Raw genomic sequence first — 19,147 nt, 5'->3', positions numbered from 1 at the left:
TAATAAATTTTCCTTAAATTTGTCTGCAATGTGAGAACTTCAGTGGTTCTGAAAAAGACACAGCATACCCGATCTTCCTCTAACCACTTAATCCCTCTACTTCGGCTTTCAGAGATAAAACTGTCTACAATCTACCCCTTTTTCCTCACTCAGAATGTAAATGCAGATGCCTTTAAAAAAGCAAAGCTCCAAACTATGGAAAGTGCAAAACAATATGAAGGTTTTCAAGATCTACTTTTGACAAGATCTACTTCTTCCCCTGCAGAATTATAAACACACCCTCTAAGGGGACCAAGCCCACACATCCTGTATGGATGGTTTCTCACACATTACTGGGCTGACGTGGTCCCATCACATTCTTAATAAATACTAAAAGTCTAGTTCAGGTCAAACTTCCTCAAGGTAGCTTTGCCTTATTTTGGCAGGTCTTCTGAAGTCTTAAAAAAGAGGTATCACAACTCTCCCATATTGAGATGCCTTTTGTTTTATCACAGCTGTGAAGCGTTTTGCTGTGGCCTTTGGATAAGAAGCTAAATAAGTTACCTCTTGTAGACCAGGGCTTTGCAGGCTCAGATTTCATTCTGCCCTGCCAGAAATTCCTTTCTGTTTTGAATCTGAGATGTTTGTTTATGGTTTTTGTTTTGAAATGCTAAATAAGACAGGCACAGTCTCTAGTTACAGCCTACAGTATATCTTTTTTTTCCCTTTCTTTCTTTTTTTTTTTTTTTTACCTTGCTATAGCCAGAATGGCTGGTTACTAAGGATTTGGCTAACATTTCTAAACAGTAGACTCTTCAAATTATCTTCTCAGGAACCTGAAATGTAAAATGAAGACACCTTAAAATTAACAGTTAATTTCCATTCTTAAATGTTCCTAAGACAAATGTTCTCAGGATATTTCAAATTAGGGTGTTACTTTTCGATTTGACGAACATATACTTAAATAAAACCCTGAAATTTGGAAGTTTATCTCATCTTGCTTGTGGGTTTCATGTTTGAATACCAGCACTCTTGATGAAAGAGGCACTATAATGATAGATACTAAAAGAGTTTCAAAGAGGTGGGGGAATCAGTTTCCCCTGTGTGATAATAAGGTTTGGTTGTTAAGAAGAAAATGTCAACTATTGACTCCAAGAATTGTATCTTCATCAAGTTCTTTCTCCTCGTCCTATAACAGCCAATATAAAGCGTCTGCCTTGTGAGTTTTCAGTCCCTATTTACTGGATAAAAGTGATACTTCCAAACATCAAGGAAGAGTTACAGTTGTCTTCTTAAAGTGAGACCACACCTACATTAGGAACTAAAGAGGAAAGAACATCAGGTATTTTAATTCTAGGAGCCCTTTTCTAGCTTTCCACTGTGGCACAAGGACTCTCCAGAGAAACTGCAATGCGAATCCACAGTAAAGTTGCAGTATTCGTCCACATGAACGATGGATGGTCCGCATGGGATCAAGGAAAGCAACACAGATGGACTCTGGGCCACATACCATCTCCTACTCAGTCCCAAGCCTGCCCTTGTCTTTGAGCCGGCTGGGCCTGCTGCTACTTCCGTCTGTAACCCGTGATCCCAACCTGGCCTTGGCAATGCTCCCGGGGTCTCCAATATCTCCAGTGATGTCTGGAAACACACAGAATACTTCTAACAATAAAAGGAAATTTAATTCACTTTCATGAAACCATACACCATCAATATTAAGATGTCACCTTTTTAAAACTATTAATTTGAAATAGCTCTCTGGAAGTAAGGAGTCAAATCACAAAATCAAGCAAATGTCCACATTCTGCTGAAACACCAAAGGGGTTGGGAATTACAGCCATCACTGGATCAGATCAACAAATGCTTTCTTGATCCAGAAACCCCAGACTAACAGCCCTTGTTCTAAGTACTTCACAGACCCATTCCCTCCAACAAACATCTGAGACCAAAATTCCTCCTGCTCAGTCCCGTCAAAGAGTTACGTGTGGAGAAGGTGTATGTCCACAAACTAGATTTTTAAAAAAAAGTTATACAAACAGAAAGCTAACAAAATGAGAAAGGATGGAAAATCGAATGGAAATTAGAATTAAGGTTAATTATCTTTTTAAAATCTCTTTGGTACCAGGAATACCAGACATTATATACACACATTCATATCTATATAACCATGTATATTACTATATGTATTAATTCTCTCCAATCCTCACTATTATGTACTTGATAGAAAGCTATCACTCTTCCATTTTCACAAGACAGGCAACTGCAGCCCCAAACAACGAAGCAAGCTGGTTGTTCAGTTACATAATAATAACTGAACTGAGATTTGAACACAGGTTTGTCTAGCCCCAAGGCCTATTGTCTATTTTCTAAAACATCCTGCACTGAGGAGTGAAAGGAAAAGGGAGGGAAAGGATACCCTCAGGCTTACTTGGTGCTACACCCTCCACTAAATCCTTCTTCAATAGTCCGAGTCAGAGTTAGGGCCTCTCTGAGCTCCTGAACCACTCAGCACTTCCTTATCTCAGGGCTTAGCAGCTGTAACTGTCTTAGACTGATTAACTGTCTTAGCTAACTACCATTAGACCATGGCCTCTGTGAAGGCAGGACCCCTATCTTCTTTATTTTGATTGAAAAATAATTATAATAGCAGGTAACATTAGCAGGTCTGATTACCTGTCACACTCCGTGACACATGCTTTACAGGCACTAGTTTTGTTACTTAAAAGTGTGATCCCGGCATTGATTACCACCTAGGAGTTTATTAAAAATGCAGAATCTCAGGCCCACACCAGACCTACTGAATCAGAACCTGCATGTTTTAAAAGATCTCCAGGTGATTTGTGTGCATATTTAAAATTTCAGAAGCAGGTTTTTTTCCCCTCATTTCATACTGGCCACAAACATAGGTGATACCGATTACTATTAACAAATAGAAAAACTGAGGCTTAGAGAAGCAGTATCACTACCATACAGCACAAAACCCAGATCCATAGCACCTGCTCTGCAAATACCTGTGGGCGGATGGATGGCAGGGAAGCAGGCAGGGCTGGAAAGAAAACAGATGAATGGACTGGTTAAATGTCTGACCTCCTGTTTTGCACAGTTTGTACCAACTACAGCAGCAGATGGGACTGGGGCCCCACACAGGTGAGCTGCAGCAAGACTAGCTGTGACCTTAGCCCACGCCAGGTCAAATGCGGTGGTGATCACCAGTGTGCACATTTCAGGAACTGGGAGCAAAATCTTCTTACAGAATATAATGTGAAGGAAAACATACATTATTGATTATGGCAAGTTTAGGTGCCTCCCCCCCTTCCCCAAATGAACTATTGGCCCACAGATAAATGGTTAAATTTACGATTCTTATGACCTGATGCAGAACATTTCAGATCCCTCCATTTTTTTACCCAAAATATACAAATTTGATAGAAATTATTTAGACACAGAGTAACAAATGGGCATCTCAAGAGGAAAGGGAGCAAATGACTTCAGAAGGCTTTAAATAAGTTTATTTCAATGCATTTATGATGTTGGGGGTATGAGGAGAGGAGAGGGAACCTGAACTCAGCAATAACTCACTCCCTTTCTAAGAGCCCAAACTCCTTAACCACTGATGATCAATTACTCAGGTAGATGAGGATTAAGCAGAGCAAGGGAATGAGCCCATATTGAGTTATTTTCCTTATACTGATTAATAGCTTTGTTGTCATTAAGTGTTCACATGTGCCAGTCATTTTTCTAAGTGCTTCAAAGGGATTCATTCACCGTGTCCTTAGAGCACCCTATTATTAAACCCACTACACAGATGAGAAAACTGAGATGCACAGCGATGCAGAGTCCAGATTAGACCCCAGAAACCAAGTTTCTAACCATTACACTCTTCTATCAAGGGATAAAATATTTCTCACGGGGAATTCATCAGGGTAGAGGGAGGAATTGAGATCTGTTCATTTTGTAACAGAAGAAAACGGGATCTTTTCTTATTTATTTATTTTTTCATGTGGGCGCAAAATGAATACTTATCAGTGTTTACCTTGAAGGCATTCCTAAAGTCAAGTATTCAACCTCCTCTGTCCATAAGACAGAGAAGGTTTTCCATGATTTGACCAGGCTAATTGGCCAGGACGAGCAGCAGAGAGTGGGTGAAGTTGGGAGATGCTGCTAAAGGGACACCTTTCAGTTCACTGTCCACGCTCATCTGCCTGGGGGAACACGCTAGAACAAAGAAAAAATCACTCTCAAAAGGCAACTTGCCATTTTTGAACCACAGCTAGTAAAGTGTTAAGAATGCAGCCTCATTCTTAGATGTGGGGAAACACTCTGATGTGTGTGGCACAGGCTCTAAGAAGAATGGGTAGGGTTCTCACCCCCACCAAAAAGAGCTCTTATTCATCCTTTAAATCTAGTTTGAATTCTCCTTTTCAGCTTTGTCACCAGAGCCTGGAAAGAGAGTTTCAGATCCTGTGATTCCTAGGACAAATTTTCCCCACATAGTTCACTCACCAACTAATCATATAGAGACTCGCGAAATCACTTCTATTTGGCTTGAGTGTACATTATGATGTGGATTTTTTAAGGTCTTGCTGCCTTATTCTTGATCTTGACTAAGAGTGTAGAGTGCGGAACTGGTGGTCTGAGAGGTCCCCAGGCTCTCCAGCTGCTCCCCAGCCCGAAAGAAGGCCTTGTACAGAGTAGAAGATCAATAAATGAGTAATTGATTTCTATGCAAAGTCTAGTCAGATCTTTGAAAATACAGCTTTGGAGAATTCGACCTCTGAGAAGGAAGGTTTTTAGTTTGTTATTCATGCATACTTGGCTAGTCCACTGTTTCTTCTTCAAATAATTAATTGAGCTTTACTAGGGCGTCTCCGAAATCCTGATACTGCATGTGCCATATGGAACACAGTGTTACAGGAACCTGATTCACCAAACATAGTTATGTTCCCCTCACTTTATCACCTCTCTGATGTTATTTACATGCTAAGGCGGCACTGCCATCTCTCATGTCAGTGCCATAGCCTGAAAGATGTTAAACACACCCACATTTTTCAGGAATTTCACAATTAATGTCTGGAATGTGTTTTGGATTATTCTTCAAAGGATGACATAGTTGCCCTAAGATGAATTCAATATTTTTCCCTTCTCCCATGTGTCATTCTTTAGTCCTCCCACTCCACTATCTTTTTAGGGTCATCTGTTTTATCTATTTCCCCCAACTCCATAATGCCTGCCCCCTGCATGCCCAAGCTGTTCCCTTGCTTGTCTAGATCACCGCATCTTAACACGTTGCGTACGGTGGGGTTTAAATCCTTCATGAAGATTCTCGTGATCCGTACGCAACGTGTTAATCAAGCCCCACAGAACACAGAAACCCGCACAAAATCATTAAATAGCTCCTACAGTTGGATAGAACGCCCATAGTTTAAGGATTATTCAGACAGTTTCCTTCATAAATTAACCTGTCTGTTCACAACTGCACTGCCAACATTCTGCTTGTAAGACTCTCCTTGTCACTGTTAAATATGTGTGAATGGTAGCAAATATCTCCAGACTTGCTATTTTTGCCTTGCTGGTCCTATGCAATTCATTTGCCCTTCGCCAAGTGTTTCATGTGACTGGACTCCTCAATAACAGTGAGGATTCTGTAAGCTTCATAGTCAAAGTGAAGGTCACAAAGTCCTGTCATTTGTATATGTGCAGTGAATGGTCTCTCCGTGCTTTGTCAATACTTACTTTTAGGAGGAACTTATTATTTCCTTGTTTACTTGCATTAGTTTCTCTTCCCATACGCTATAAATGTAACTTTATAGGCTCTCTGCTTGCCCCTCTTTCTCTCTCTGGCATGAAAAAGCTCACTCTACCTAAAGACTTTTAGGTAAAAAAATGAAACACATTATTGAACAACCATCTTGCAGTGATTAGAAGAGAAACTGTAACCTTCTGATGACAACAGTATTACAAAACCAGTGTGTTCTGTGCTGTGAAGTACCCAGCACATATCCTTGGTTCTTCTACTCACAGTCCCATGAAAAGTGAGTGAAAGTTTAAAATACCTGGGGGAAATAAAAGGAGGATTGTGTCTTGAAAGAGGCAGTTTTTAGAAGGTAGTGGTGAAAACACGCAAGTTAAGTTCCATGAAGATGAAGCCACTGAGTAAACAGTCACTGGAAAGAAAATTGGTGCTGCTCTGCCTTAACGACCAGCGGGATCTAATACAAGGAAACTCTCAGAGCAAAGCCACTCAATAGTGTCCATCAGGTCCCAAATCACTCTGTCCTCACAAACTGTCAAACTCCAGCTATCATCTACACTTTTATTAGAGAAAGCTAATCATACTCTCCACACCTCGCCCACCCCTTATAGAAGCACAATGTACAACTATTACACATTAGGAGGAAAAATGGTCATCACCCCCTTATCTCAAAATATAATCCTCACTGCCCAATCCAAACATTCTTCCTAGAAAATCCCACTTCAGTTGTTTTTCAACACTCTGTCTTTGATCTCCCAAAGAGGTCTCCTATCCAGTCTTATTTCTCAGGAGTTCAGAATCCAAACTTGTTTCTCTGGCTTCTAGGTGACTTACCTGGAGGCAGGCAGCCAAGCCAAGAAAAAGGCCATTTAGGATGTTGCAAAAGGCACAGGAAGACTCACCAAATGAATGGAAATAGGACAGGGACTTGTGACCTCTGAGGGAACAGAAAGCACTTAAGACTGGGAGAAAGCAGAGAAAACCTTAGGTATCTCTGGCTATATGTCATTTTTTAAAAAGCACTTAGCCAAAATTTTTTTAAAAAAGAAATAAGAAAGCCAGGATTTAGTAACAATCTGAATGATGCGGAAAAAAAGTTCAAATATACGTGTCACATGATTCACAAGACCCAACACTTCACATTACTTAACTTTTCAGAAAATATTTTTTCTTCATTCAGTATTCTTTCTATGGAGAGGATTGTTCATCCATTTATCCAACGTACGTTTATTGAGAGCCTACTTTGGGCTGGTGTGCCTTACAAATCTGAGCCACAAGTTGGAAGGGGTCTATTTCTGCCCTGATTTCTCTAACTCACTTTGTGAACTTCAGTTAAAACCATGATTTCCTCCTCCTCCACCACCACCACCACCACCACAGTCAGTAACGGAATTAACACAAATAAAAATTACTTCAAATTGGCAAATAGAGCAATGTAATTTGTATTTAAATTATATCACCGAAAGCAGGTAGATTAGTCATAATATTTCTATACTATGCAATATGTTTTCTCAGTGGAGCCAATTAAATAAGTTTTTCTAAAAAGATTTCATTAACAGATACAACCAGTAGGGGTCATTTTAGTGCAAAAATTGCAGCAAAAGAGACTTCAACTTGTATAAAATACATCAATTTCTATTCACGTTAGTTAGGATAATCATGCTTCGCAGCATGAAGCTCCGAATAAAAATGGAAACTGAGGTAAACACTGGCCATCGAGAAATTTCTTGCAATAGAAAAACAAAAGAGAAAATCAGCATCTTCTAGGTAATCACTGACATGTAAAGACTCCTCTAATTCTTAAAAAGGAAGAATAAAGGTTACTCACTTAAGCTGTTTTTCATAAATCTTGTAGTGAAGTGAAAATACTGGAAAATTCAGACACACTATTGAGAATATCTGTCTAAATCCAACCATTATATTATGCCAGGTAACACTGTCCTTCTTACTTTGGTTTCATGGATTCAGAATGCAATTAGACTGCTGCTTTTAGAATTCTAAAATAAAATAAAATAAAATATAAAATGCTCTGAGCACACAATTTTGGTAGCTGAAAACAGGCCTGCTAAGTGAAAAGTGTTGCTGGAAACATGAATTCAGATATAATCGTGGCAACAAATACTTCCAAGCATTTTTAAGGCTAATACCAAGTGCATGGGGTGTTATCAGAAGAAAGGAAGCTAGGAGGGATCGCATCATTTCAGAGAAATGAAAGGCTCACCAACCAACTGCCAAAACATCTCTATACTGTGACACGGGGCTATTGCTGCCAGAACACTTGATTACTGTGACTGTTTCCTGGGTCCACATTTCCTCCACCAGAAATATATCACAAAGAAACAGAACAAGGGTTAAAGTCTTTAGAACCTCCAAAAGTCCTTCTCAGAGCACAGCACTTTCCACTGCATTTAACCTTGTTTCAGGTTGCTTGTTCTTTTTAGATTTATGGGAGGCTGGCTTAAGTAAATTGTATACTCCAAGCGGCACGGTTCAAAGCTGCATCTTTTAGTCCAAGTCACTCAGAATTACTGAAGTCAAACACATGAAATTGTAGCAGAATTTATCTCCTGGGTATTTTTCCTGCCGTGAAAAATACGCGTTATAAAATGGGCTTTGTATGTCCGGCCAATGAGCTCTTCTAACCCGGTGTCCTAAGGTGCAGCAGCAGTACAGGTCCCTTCTCTCTGAGAAGAGTTCTCGTCACTCATTACTGCCCACTAGCTTCCAAACCAGAAAGGCCTCCCTGATTTTCCAGGACTGTCCAAAACTCTAGAAACTACAGGTATAAATACGTATGTACTTAGGTGTATCTAAAGAAAATCGCAGAATGGAAGCCTTTTAAAATAGACCCATTTTACTCTTAAAGCTGCTACTCTCTTCGCAGAATCCCAGCACAATAAACACATACTTAAGGATGCTTCAGAATAAACCCTTCCTTCCCTGTTACGAGACGCTGGCTGTGAGTAGTAAGGAAGGGAAGGGGGCAGAGGGCACCTGTCCCTCTTCTAGCCTCTACTCAGAGGTAAGGCTGCTGTTCCACTGCTCACTACGTACACCAGGAAGCCCCGGAACGCATCACCACCCCAACGTCAGCCCAAACAGGGATCCCACTTTTTCACTGGTGCTCACGAGTCTTGTCTGTTAGCCAGATGAAAACAACTCACTGCCTCTGTCTAGACCCCAAAGCAGGGGTCTAGACCCCAAAGCAGATGCGGCAGTCGGAGGCCGAGGCAGGCGGGCGGCTTTAAGGCCAACACCCTCCCCCAGTGGTTCTCCAACGAGGGGAGGCTCCACTAATCTAATCTCTCTCTCCCTCCATCAGTCTCGACACCGCGGTGCACAATGCTTAGTGGAGAAACCAGCAGAACAATCCTCGCTGTCAAACAAACAAAAAAGAAGGAACCGGCAACGCGATTGGAAACAGGCGGATACCTGATCTTAAAAAGCAGCCACTAATAATAGAAACAACTTTTCACTCCCAGGTGCAAGCCCCCTCCCCCCTCCATTCAGGAGAGAAAGCCTTTGACCGTTTTCAATAGGCAAATAAATGAGTAACCACCGTATGTAACTTCCCCTGGGCTGACATATTCCGGAGCTGAAACTGATTTATATGCGAAGGAGGAGGAAGGGGGTGAAGAACGCAAGGAAAAAATAATAAAAGAGTCACAGGGAGTGGGAGCTGCAGACACGTCTCCTCCGCCAACAGGGAATTTCGCGGACGGTGTGCAGCACTTGGTTCCACACTGCGCTAGTGTGGGGTGGGTGGCAGGGGTCGGACTCCCCAAGGGGCTCGCGACAGCCTTCGCAGTGCCCTGCCCACGGCGCCCGCACCTCAGGAAGCAGGGCCGGGCCACCCCACCCCACTCACCCCAAGCCCGAATGGGCACACGTGTGCGTCTGTGCGCGGCCAGCGAGTGATCTCCCCACTCACCAGCCCCCACCCACAAAATCCAACCTCGCCCGGGCCGGCCAAGCTTGGGGAGTGGGGGGCCCAGGCCGTGAGCGGCAATGAAGGGACGCGGAGCTCCCTTGCGGGGGCGACGACCGCCCCTTCTCCCGGGGAGCCCTCTCTCCTTGGGATAGTCTCCGCCAAACTTTGTTCGGCACAGCTAGCGCGGAGGGGGTGGCGCGGGCCAGGTGGGAGGGGGCCCGCGGCGGGCGGCCGTACCTTCGCAGACGCCCACTTCATATTCGGTGATGGAGTCGCCATTGAGCGGGGGGCGGATGACACAGCGCAGCCCCCGGTCGCAAGCTCCGTGGAGCCCGTAGGCGCCGCCGCAGCTCTCGTTCCTCTGGCGGGCGCACATGTAGCAGCAGCTGCAGACGCCCTGCACGATGCTCCCGGGGCAGCTCCTGGGCTCTTCGCACTTGGACTCGTCGCAGGGCAGGCAGACCAGCGCCCGGGTGCCGGAGCGCGCCAGCAACAGCAGCAGCCCCAGCAGCGAGACCAGGAGGTGCCCGCAGCCGGCCAGCCCCCTGCCCCCCGCCACCAAGTACATCCTCCTGCGCCGCCGCCTCCTCCTCGCAGCCGGGCTGGGAGCGGAGCGGGCGCCCTCCCCTGTGCGGGGCACACGCACCGCCGCCGCCGCACCCGCAGCCCGCGGTCCTCGCCGCCCCCCTCGGGGCCCCCGGGGCGCGCCTCCCCTCGCGGGGCGAGGCCCCCGCCCCCCGTGCGGGCCGCGCCGACCCCGAGCCCACTAGCGTTGGCGCCAGCGGTGGCTTCCCTTCCTCCTCCTCCTCCCGGGAGGGAGGGAAAAAAAGAAAAAAAGTTTCCTCCCGGCAGCTCCGGTTTAACCCAAACTTCTGGCGGCGGCGGCGCTCGGCTCCAGCCCTGGCTGGCGGCGCCTCCTTCCTCTCCTCCTCCGCGGCGCTGGCGGCGGCGGCGCAGCCTCCGGGCCGGTCCCCGCCTCCGGAGCAGTCGAGTGGGCGCGGTGGCACAGCAGAAAGTCCGCGGTGTCCGCTCCGCGCGCCCCGCTCGCCTCACTCCTGCGCGGCTCCTCCGGGCGCTTGTTTATGGCTGGAGCCTCCGCCGCTTGGGCTGCGCCCTCCCCCATCCTACCTCACCCCCCCAGCCCTCACCCCCCCGCGCCGCGCGCCGCTCATTGGCTGCCCCCCCACCCCTCCCGGTCCGGCCGGCCCCCTCCCCCTCCTCCCGCCTCCCTCCCGGGCGGCCGGGCCCTTCCTCCCTCCCTCGCGTGCCTCCTCCTCCTCCCCTTCCTCCGCCTCCTCCCGGAGCCCCGCGCACCGAGCCGGCGCTGCGGCGGAGCCTTTGCGTGCCTCTCTCCGCGGGCGTGCTGCGGTTCGGGGTTTGGGGCGCACCCGGGGAGCCGCTAGAGCGCAGCGTCCCGAGCGCCCGCTAGTACCGTGGCCACCGTGGCCGGCCTGGGAGCCCCGAAGGCGAGACCTCTCGGGTCAGTTTTAAGTTCAGAGAGTGGCGGGGACCCCCGAAGCTCGGGGCCGAGGGGATTGCTGCAGGCTGGGCTGGGGCATCCGCCGGATCGAACCCCGGGAAAGGGAAGCATGCATGGAACCTCCGCAAACTGGATGAGAATCCATCTTCCACTCGAGCTGGGAATAGACTTTGTAGAAGATATTATGTAATGGAGTCTCGGGAAGCTCGAGACGCCTCCAGCGAAGCTGCTGGTGAATTAATTAAGTGCTTTAAACGGTGTAGGTAAATATTCCGTGGGGGGTGGGGAGCACTGTTGGCGCTGCTGTAGCTTGAGTTGAATTTTAACTGTCCACATCCTGAATGTTTTGTCGCTGTGCTGTCTGTGCCGAGGTGCTATATTATGGGAGGGGGAAAAGGGGGGAAGGGAAAGTAACAGAGCTGAATTTTTCTCCCATGAGTATGTCTGAATACTGGATTATCACAAGTCTTGACATGACTAGACCCGTATATCTCATGCATCATTTTAATGCCGTCTGACATTGCCCTTTTTTCCCCAAGCTCATGGACAAAAGTGGTGGGTTTTAATTTTTTCATTTATTGTGACTGTTATAGTAAAGGACATGTATGGTTAATATTCTTTGTGATAAACCAGGTCTTTAAAAAAAAAAAAAAGAAAACAAAAGAAGTGATGCAAAATGCATCATATGGCAATTGTTTCTCTAATGTGGTTGTAGGTACTCGCAATGATCTATCTGCTCTGTAGTGGCCCACCATTCACAGGATGTGTACCAGAATCAATAAAATTAGTGAATTAACAAAAAGTGAGTTGGGTTAGTGTGGGGAAAAAACAATCAGGTCCTGTGGCAGGTGTGAGGTGGGAATGGCCAGTCGACCTTCTGATCCAAAATGGTCCGACTGCAGAAAGGTGGCAGCCAAGTGGATCCTGAAAATCATGACTAATGAACCAAAAATTAATAACATGGCAGTGTGAGGAGAAAGGAAACAAAGATGCCTTTGAAATCCTCTGTTTGCGGAACAAATTTATACGTATTATAAATATTTTGGTTTAACTACTCTAATCCTGAACGGAAAAGCCAAAGTTACCAGTGGAATATTCCCCAGTCACTGGCATCAGAAATCTAAACATTTCTCCAATCACAGTTCTTTGTCCTGAGGAGGGAGAGGAGTTTATTAAACGGTCACTGATTATCAGAGGGTAATAGAGATGTTCAAGAGTGGAAAAGGGGGAGTGAGCAGCCTATCTTCTAGAAGGTAAGTCCTTCTAGAGCTGTTAGGATGACTCGTTTCCCGAGATGTTGTACAGACAATTCCTGCAATTGTGTAGGTCAGGTTAGATGATCGCCAAAGGACCCCATACCCTAAGGTTCTAAAGTATTACGTGGTAAAATCATTTAAAATATGTTGGATTTTCTATTAGGAAAATTCAAGAAAAATAAGACACACAACATTGTTAAAGATGATTGTTTCTCCAACCCCAACTAGGCAGCAGCACTTCACTGGGATTTGCCAACAAACTGTCATCATTGTGGTGTGATAAAAGGCCCTTTGCACTCTTGCAGAAGAGGTTATCTATATTTCCATTCAAATGCAAGTATAAAGACATTAACATGTAGGACTCAAACAGGGAAAACCAAGATCAGGTGATGGAAGAAAATGCAGAAGTGAGAAAGCCACTTTCATTTGGAAAAAAAGTAATAATCATTGTCAGGGTCTTGCTTTTTGTTTGTTTAGTTTATTTTTTAAGGCAACATATTAAGGGTTAGGGAAAGCTAGAGATTGAACACAGGCCGGGGGCAATATGGAGATCACTATCCATCCTTCCTGAGATTCCAGAGGTAGAACCACCTGGAGGATAGATAACAGCTGACTTCTTGTTGGAATTCAAGCCATACTTAGAAAGGACTAGAGAGTCTAAAGATTTAAGATGGATGTATCAGCTCAGAAAATTAAAAGTTACAAGTGGTCCTTTGTCATTGAATTAATAGAGAGGCAAAGGAGAAAACAAGAATAGTTAGTTGAAGCCTGTAACCAATGGCAAATAAGAAATCTGCCAGGGCCTGGGAGCTTTTCAGAAACCAGAGTATGAACCAGGAGCTCAGTTACAAAATAGCTGTGTCTTCCTGGGATAGTACTACAAGGTGGCCAGAAGCCAAGGGGATGGGATTGATGTTCAAACACAGAAGGATTCCCTCATCTTTAGAGACCAGACTAAGGATACAGAAGAGAAGTTGGGTGGGCCCAACATGGTGACACTTGGGGGTCAAGGGAGAAAGTGGGCTGGGAGAGATTACACAGACCCTGAAAGGCATGTACAAATGTAAGAGTGTCACACATGGAACATGGTTTACTGCCTCTTCCTCTAGGAAAGATCTTGAACTTATTCCCTTATCTATTGCACAGCATTTTGTAAGTGCCTCTGTTTGTAGCATTTATCACGTTGTGTTATAAATCTTTCTCTAAATAGCTCTGAACTCGATTACATTGACAGCTCATTGGAGGAGTCATGATATATAAGAATCCATGCATGCATGAGTTGTAAAAGGGAGAGGGAAGAATTACAGACCACAGGTATTTTGAACATCCTTGTTTGTGGCCCTCCTCTTTTGGTTTTAGTAAATACCTCTAAAATAAGCCCTTGAAAGGATGGTTGGGGCAGGAAGGAGTCTTCCAAACTGGAAAACAAAGCAAAACAACAATCCCACAGGTGGGAAAGGAAAGGGAATTAGAATATGCTTCTGATGGAGGTCTGGAAGAAGAGACAGTCTGCCCTCTATTGGCCGTTGGGGGGGGTTGGATGGGAGGGGTTTTGCTACATTGTTGAAAATGTCTGAACAGCAAAGTGCCCAGCTGGGGCCTAGCAGAAAGTGAAAATGAGTGGGCAGTATTCAGAACTCTAGTGTTAGAGCCCTCCTCCTGGATACAGTGTCTAGTCAGCCTCTCCACTCTAGTGACACTCTGGGATGTGTATGCTCTTTGTTTTCTCTTCTTGAAAAGAAAAAAATATCTAGAAGTTGCCTTTTGCATCTGATATACACACTCTTAGGAGAGTTGCACAAGAGTAAAAGTCTCATTATTTTATAATTATGTTGCATGCATACTAGAAAGATCTAGGAAGAGGGCAGGGAATTTCTCTATCTCCTTTCATTCTCATCCCCCCATCTCTCTGCTCTCCTCAGCTCTAATCACTTAAACATGGGTTCTCACTTCATCTAGGCTTGGACCATTTCAGTGATGTAGGGAGACACCTAATTTGGGGGCTCAGCCATCTCATCTTGAGCTGTGGATCTGGTACTTGGGCTGTGTTAGAAGCACCTACTGCCTCATTTTACTAAGGAAGTCCTGTTTTATCTACCTTGCCTGTGTATGGCAGCTGCTCCAGAACTACTAGAAGAGTAGTAAGTCAGATTGCTTTGGCTGTTCTGGGTCTCTTGCATTCCCATATCAATTTTAGGATCAGCTTGTCAATTTCTATGAAAAGTCAGCCAGTATTTTGATAGGGATTCCATGTAATCTGTAGGTGAGTTTGAGTAGTATTGCCATTTTAACAATATTAAGCTTTCCAATCCATGATCATTTTCTTTCCATTTATTAAGGTTTGGTCTAGATATTTTCTTTACCTCCCCCACCATCTCCTCTCTCCCTCTCTTCTCCCTCTCTTCCCCTCCCCTCACAAGTTTGAAAAAAGGTGTTTATCCTTTCTGAATCTGTTCCCTCCTTTGTAAAATGTGTAAAATAGAGACAACAATACCAACCACATGGGGTATTGTGTGGTTAAAATGGTTGTTCCCCTTTTCTATTGTTACTTTTAGAGTTCTTTTAATTGAGTGTCTCCTCAAGTTTTATGCCTGAGCTGGAATCCCTGCTATGTGGTATCTCAACACCTATTACTATGCAACATCTGCCTAGCCAGGTATTTGGGTTTGGGTTTTTCTGTTTTTTTTTTCTTTTTTTTTTTTTTTCCTTTTTACGATCTTCCTGTTGATCTCACTTTGGCAATCTGTCTAGTCTTCAGGTTGTAGCCTTTGTGAACATTCCAGTCTAAGACTTATTTTAACAGGGATTAATTAAAATAATAATAATAATAGCAGCTAAACTTTATAGAGTTTCTTACCAATAAACACTTCACATGGGTTATTTTAATCTGCAGAATAGCCCTATAAGGCCAAAGTCTTATATTATCTCCAGTGCCTTGTATTATCTCCATTTTGTAGTTGAGAAATCTGAGCCCCAGAAGGTTGGGTGACTTGCAAGGACTCAGAGCGATGAGGGTGACGATCAGGTTTAAAAACCAGTCCTGTTCTGCCTTAAGAACCTGTGTATTTCACAGCCTCATGCACTAAGTTTGGTAATGGTGAATTGCTTTTCTTCTCGATCTTGTTGCTTTCTGTGGACCTAATTTAAAATTGTTAACATCTGTGACCATATCGTGCCTTCTTTACTAACTTTCCTATGAAAAGTTAAAATAGTGATTAACACTTTCTCAAAATGGAAATAGTGCCAATGTTTTCTTAATTACTGAATAACAAATATTTATGTAGAGTTTACTATGTGCATATACTAATTACCTAGGTATATTACCACATCTAATCCTTACTCTCACATGATGAGGTAGGTACATCATTACCTGCATTTTAGAGGGGGCGAACCAAAGGCACAGAAAGATTAAATAGTATGCCCAATGTCACTGTTATTTGGAAGGAGAAATTGGGATTCAAACCCAGGAAGTATGGCTCCAGAATCCACATTATGTGATGCTACTCCTAATGTATTATATATCCTTTACAAATTCATGCTCATTAGGGGGGAAATTAGAAAAATACAAACAAGTTTAAAAAAAGAAAATAAAAATGATCACCCCAAATCCCACCCTTGAGATATTAACCACTAATGACTTTTGTTGTACATTCTTTAAAGCTTATTGTCCCCTAGATAGTATAAAATATAAAATGGAATATACATCCTAGTTTATAATTGCTTTTTCACTTATCCATATAAATGGCATATTTATCTTTAGGATCAATAATTTCATCCTTTATACCACTGAATATTCTGTTGAGGGAGTATACCATATTGTATTTATTAATGCCATATTAATACACCGTTAGCATGTTTTTGTTTGTTTTATATTTTCACTATTATAAACAAAGCTGCAATGCATTACCATTTAGCCAAAGTTTTAAACACTTGTTCAATGATTTTTTTTTTTTTTTTTTTTGGTAAATTTCTAAAGTGGAATTGTTAGTTGTGTGTCAAAAAGTCTGCCTATTTTTTTTTTTTACATGCATTGCCAGATTGCCTTCCAGAAGGATTTATCTGCACACATTCCCTCAAACACTTCTCCCTAGTAAGAACGCCCTTCAGATAGAGAATCATGTTCCTGTTGCTTGAAAAGCACCTTACATTGTAAAGCTTTCTTTTTTTTTTTTTTTGTAACTTTTAGAAATTGTGTTCGTATTCATTATTTCATTAGATTCTTAAAAATATTCAACATTTGGAGGTTTTAGCTATGACTCCTCAAATATTTTAACCTTACAAATTACCAAATCATGTAACCTGGCAAATTGTATGCAGTATGATTTTAAGGAAAAGTGTTATGTCCTCAATTAAAAATATCCCCTCGAGGAAGTAGTGCTTTTATAAAACTGTAACTAATAAAAGGGAATAAGTGATTGAGTCTGCTCAAAAGGTGAAGCTATTTTAGTTGCTATTCTGTGCTTGCAGGCACTCTTCTGGACTGCTGGGAAAAGCAAGTGTGAAAAATTGAGAAGAGAGGACCCAATCTTGCATTAAGCAAGAAGGAGAAATTTCCACTTACTACAGTGCTACCCACCCCTCTATCTCCTCTGTCTACCCAGCTTTCTGTTCTACTGCATGGTTTTAATAGTCTGAAGATTCACAGATCTAACTTGCAGACACTTTCGCCCTAATTTCCGTGGCATCTATGTTAAGAAATACAATTACATTTATTTTAAAAATGATGGTATTATTCAAAACATTCTTATAATGTTTATTTTGGAATTGCCTTGTGTAGTTGCATGAGAAAATAGCCTCCTTATTTAATCACCATATCTGACTGAATGTATTAACTCAAGTAGATTATATTCTTCATTCACCAGACTTGACTCGAACTTACTTTTTATAATCTCTTTCAAATTGATCCTCAAAGGACAGAGATATGGTAATGTTCATTAGAATTCTGATGTTTTTATATTCCTATCCTGTATTTCACACAGCTTCTTTGTAATTGAAGTGAGAATTCATTACCTACTTTCTGGGAGGAAATGGTAGTGACCACCAATATCTATGTTCCTTCTGTTCATTCTGGACACACAACTAGATGACACTTACCAGCTTCCTTGCAGTTGGATGGTGCCATGGAATGTGGATGAAAGTGATGGAGACCTTGTATAAGCTGTCTTCTAAAACCTGTCCACAATCCTGCACATTTTTTTATTGTCTCTCTGCTGGCCGGCTGCAGAGCATACCACAGAGGACTCTGAGGCCCTAGAAAAATTTTGAATCATGAGATAGATAGACCCTAGATTCCTGAATAACTGCACAACACATTCACAAACACACGCCTCACTGAATCTCAGTGAGATTTGAGTGAGGAATGAATCTTTACTAGGATAAATCACTGAGCTTTGGAGCTTGTTTGTTATAGCAGTTAGCCTATCCTAACCTACTATTTTAACTTAAACAGAAATCACATTAACTCTGTCGTCAGACCCTAGCTATTATATGTTCTCAGACAAAATGCAATTTTGCCATGCACTGATAACTAAACTGCATTTGTTTGTTGTGTATGTCATGAATGTGTAATGATTAGGTTACCAATCCTGGCATTTAAAATATTTTCAATTTTATAACATTCCAGGAAAACCTTAGCATTTTGTTAATAATGATTAGTGACAATTAAAACCAGAAATATCAAAACTTTCCGCTTACTCAAATGAGAGCTTAGCCATCTACATTATAGTATCCAGTGAGGTTTATTCCCTGAACCTCCCCTCTCTCAGACCGTCTGTGCCCGTGACTTTATAGTGGGTTACCAGGGTGCACTCACAGGAGAATGAGGCTCTTCAAACCCTAATTTTTCCCCCTTTTTTCCTAGTCCTTCAGAATATATTACTTCCTCTCCAAGCCTCTTCTGTAATGCTGCCCACGTGTGCCCTGCTTTGAGGCCTTCCTCACCGCTATCACCCTCATTTCATCAATGTCCATAGGTTTATTACGGATTTTAAATCAGTACCTCCTTCTATTTGTCATTTGAACTTAAAGAATCAACAGTTTCAATATAGTGTCATAGAAGTTTACATGAGGAAATTGGAGAAAAGTTTCACAAAATCTTTTCATGATATTAGATTCTAAGGTCATCATATCCATCATTTTATCATTACATTTCTTTGCTAGCTTGATGCATCCTGTTGATCTTATTGGCTACATTGGTGGTTCTTCATCAGCTTTCTCAAGCTCAAACTAAAGCTTATGCAACAAATCAGGTTCGTTAACCAAATGCTAGTTGCCAGTAGACTGACAGTGTAAATGATACTAGCCTGAGATTAGCAAGAAAACGGGAAGATTGATCTCATCTGGCATGAAACCACGCAGGAAGGGAATATAGGAAAGATATGCTAAGAGTGTCTCCATCAGCAGTTGACTATTGCCAAGGATCATGTCATGTTTCCTATTTAGATTTGCCAGGGAGCAGAGCTAACCAGCAATGCCAATCGCAGGTGTTTGAAGCAGACGTCTATTCTATTTTTTCCCTTGACAAATTATTGCCTAAATTGGGAACGTCCTCAGCAACGGTGAGGCATTGCGCTGTAAGGTGCTCCAATGGAAAGAACATGACGTTGGGAATCAGATTGACCCTGGATCAGATTCTGACTATGTTCATGGCTGTCTGTGTGACTTTGAATGAGTTCTAAGCATTTCACTTTTCTCATCAGTCGTTCAGGAAGTTAGCACCTGGAGGATTCTGAGCATATAATAGATCCTTA

General features: G+C 43.0%; 1 protein-coding gene and 1 long non-coding RNA gene across 6 annotated transcripts in view; one reads left to right on the top strand and one right to left on the bottom strand.

The window, feature by feature from the left end:
• CRIM1 (cysteine rich transmembrane BMP regulator 1) overlaps positions 1 to 10,758 on the bottom strand; it is a 187,874-nt gene extending 177,116 nt beyond the window's left edge. For all 3 annotated transcript variants that reach the window (XM_019741906.2, XM_019741916.2, XM_074331893.1), the window contains exon 1: positions 9,900 to 10,758. In XM_019741906.2, coding sequence (XP_019597465.1) covers positions 9,900 to 10,230 — 331 coding nt within the window. In that variant the 5' untranslated portion in view covers positions 10,231 to 10,758. The remainder of the gene's footprint in view (positions 1 to 9,899) is intronic.
• Positions 10,759 to 10,843: 85 nt separating this feature from the next.
• Positions 10,844 to 18,080, top strand: LOC109452559 (uncharacterized). Of its 3 annotated transcripts, none has more exons than XR_002138156.2 (4): positions 10,844 to 14,539; positions 14,954 to 15,054; positions 15,356 to 15,495; positions 16,866 to 18,080. It is a non-coding gene; the product is annotated as an uncharacterized LOC109452559 (long non-coding RNA). The 3 variants fall into 3 exon arrangements; XR_012496302.1 differs by having other exon boundaries at positions 10,880 to 13,712; XR_012496303.1 differs by having other exon boundaries at positions 10,884 to 11,405.
• Positions 18,081 to 19,147: the final 1,067 nt, after the last annotated feature.

The sequence above is a fragment of the Rhinolophus sinicus genome, linkage group LG05 (genome assembly GCF_036562045.2).
Source record: "Rhinolophus sinicus isolate RSC01 linkage group LG05, ASM3656204v1, whole genome shotgun sequence".
NCBI lineage: Eukaryota > Metazoa > Chordata > Mammalia > Chiroptera > Rhinolophidae > Rhinolophus > Rhinolophus sinicus.
The sequence above is the reverse complement of the archived record's forward strand: the minus strand, read 5'-3'. Positions and strand labels throughout refer to the sequence as shown.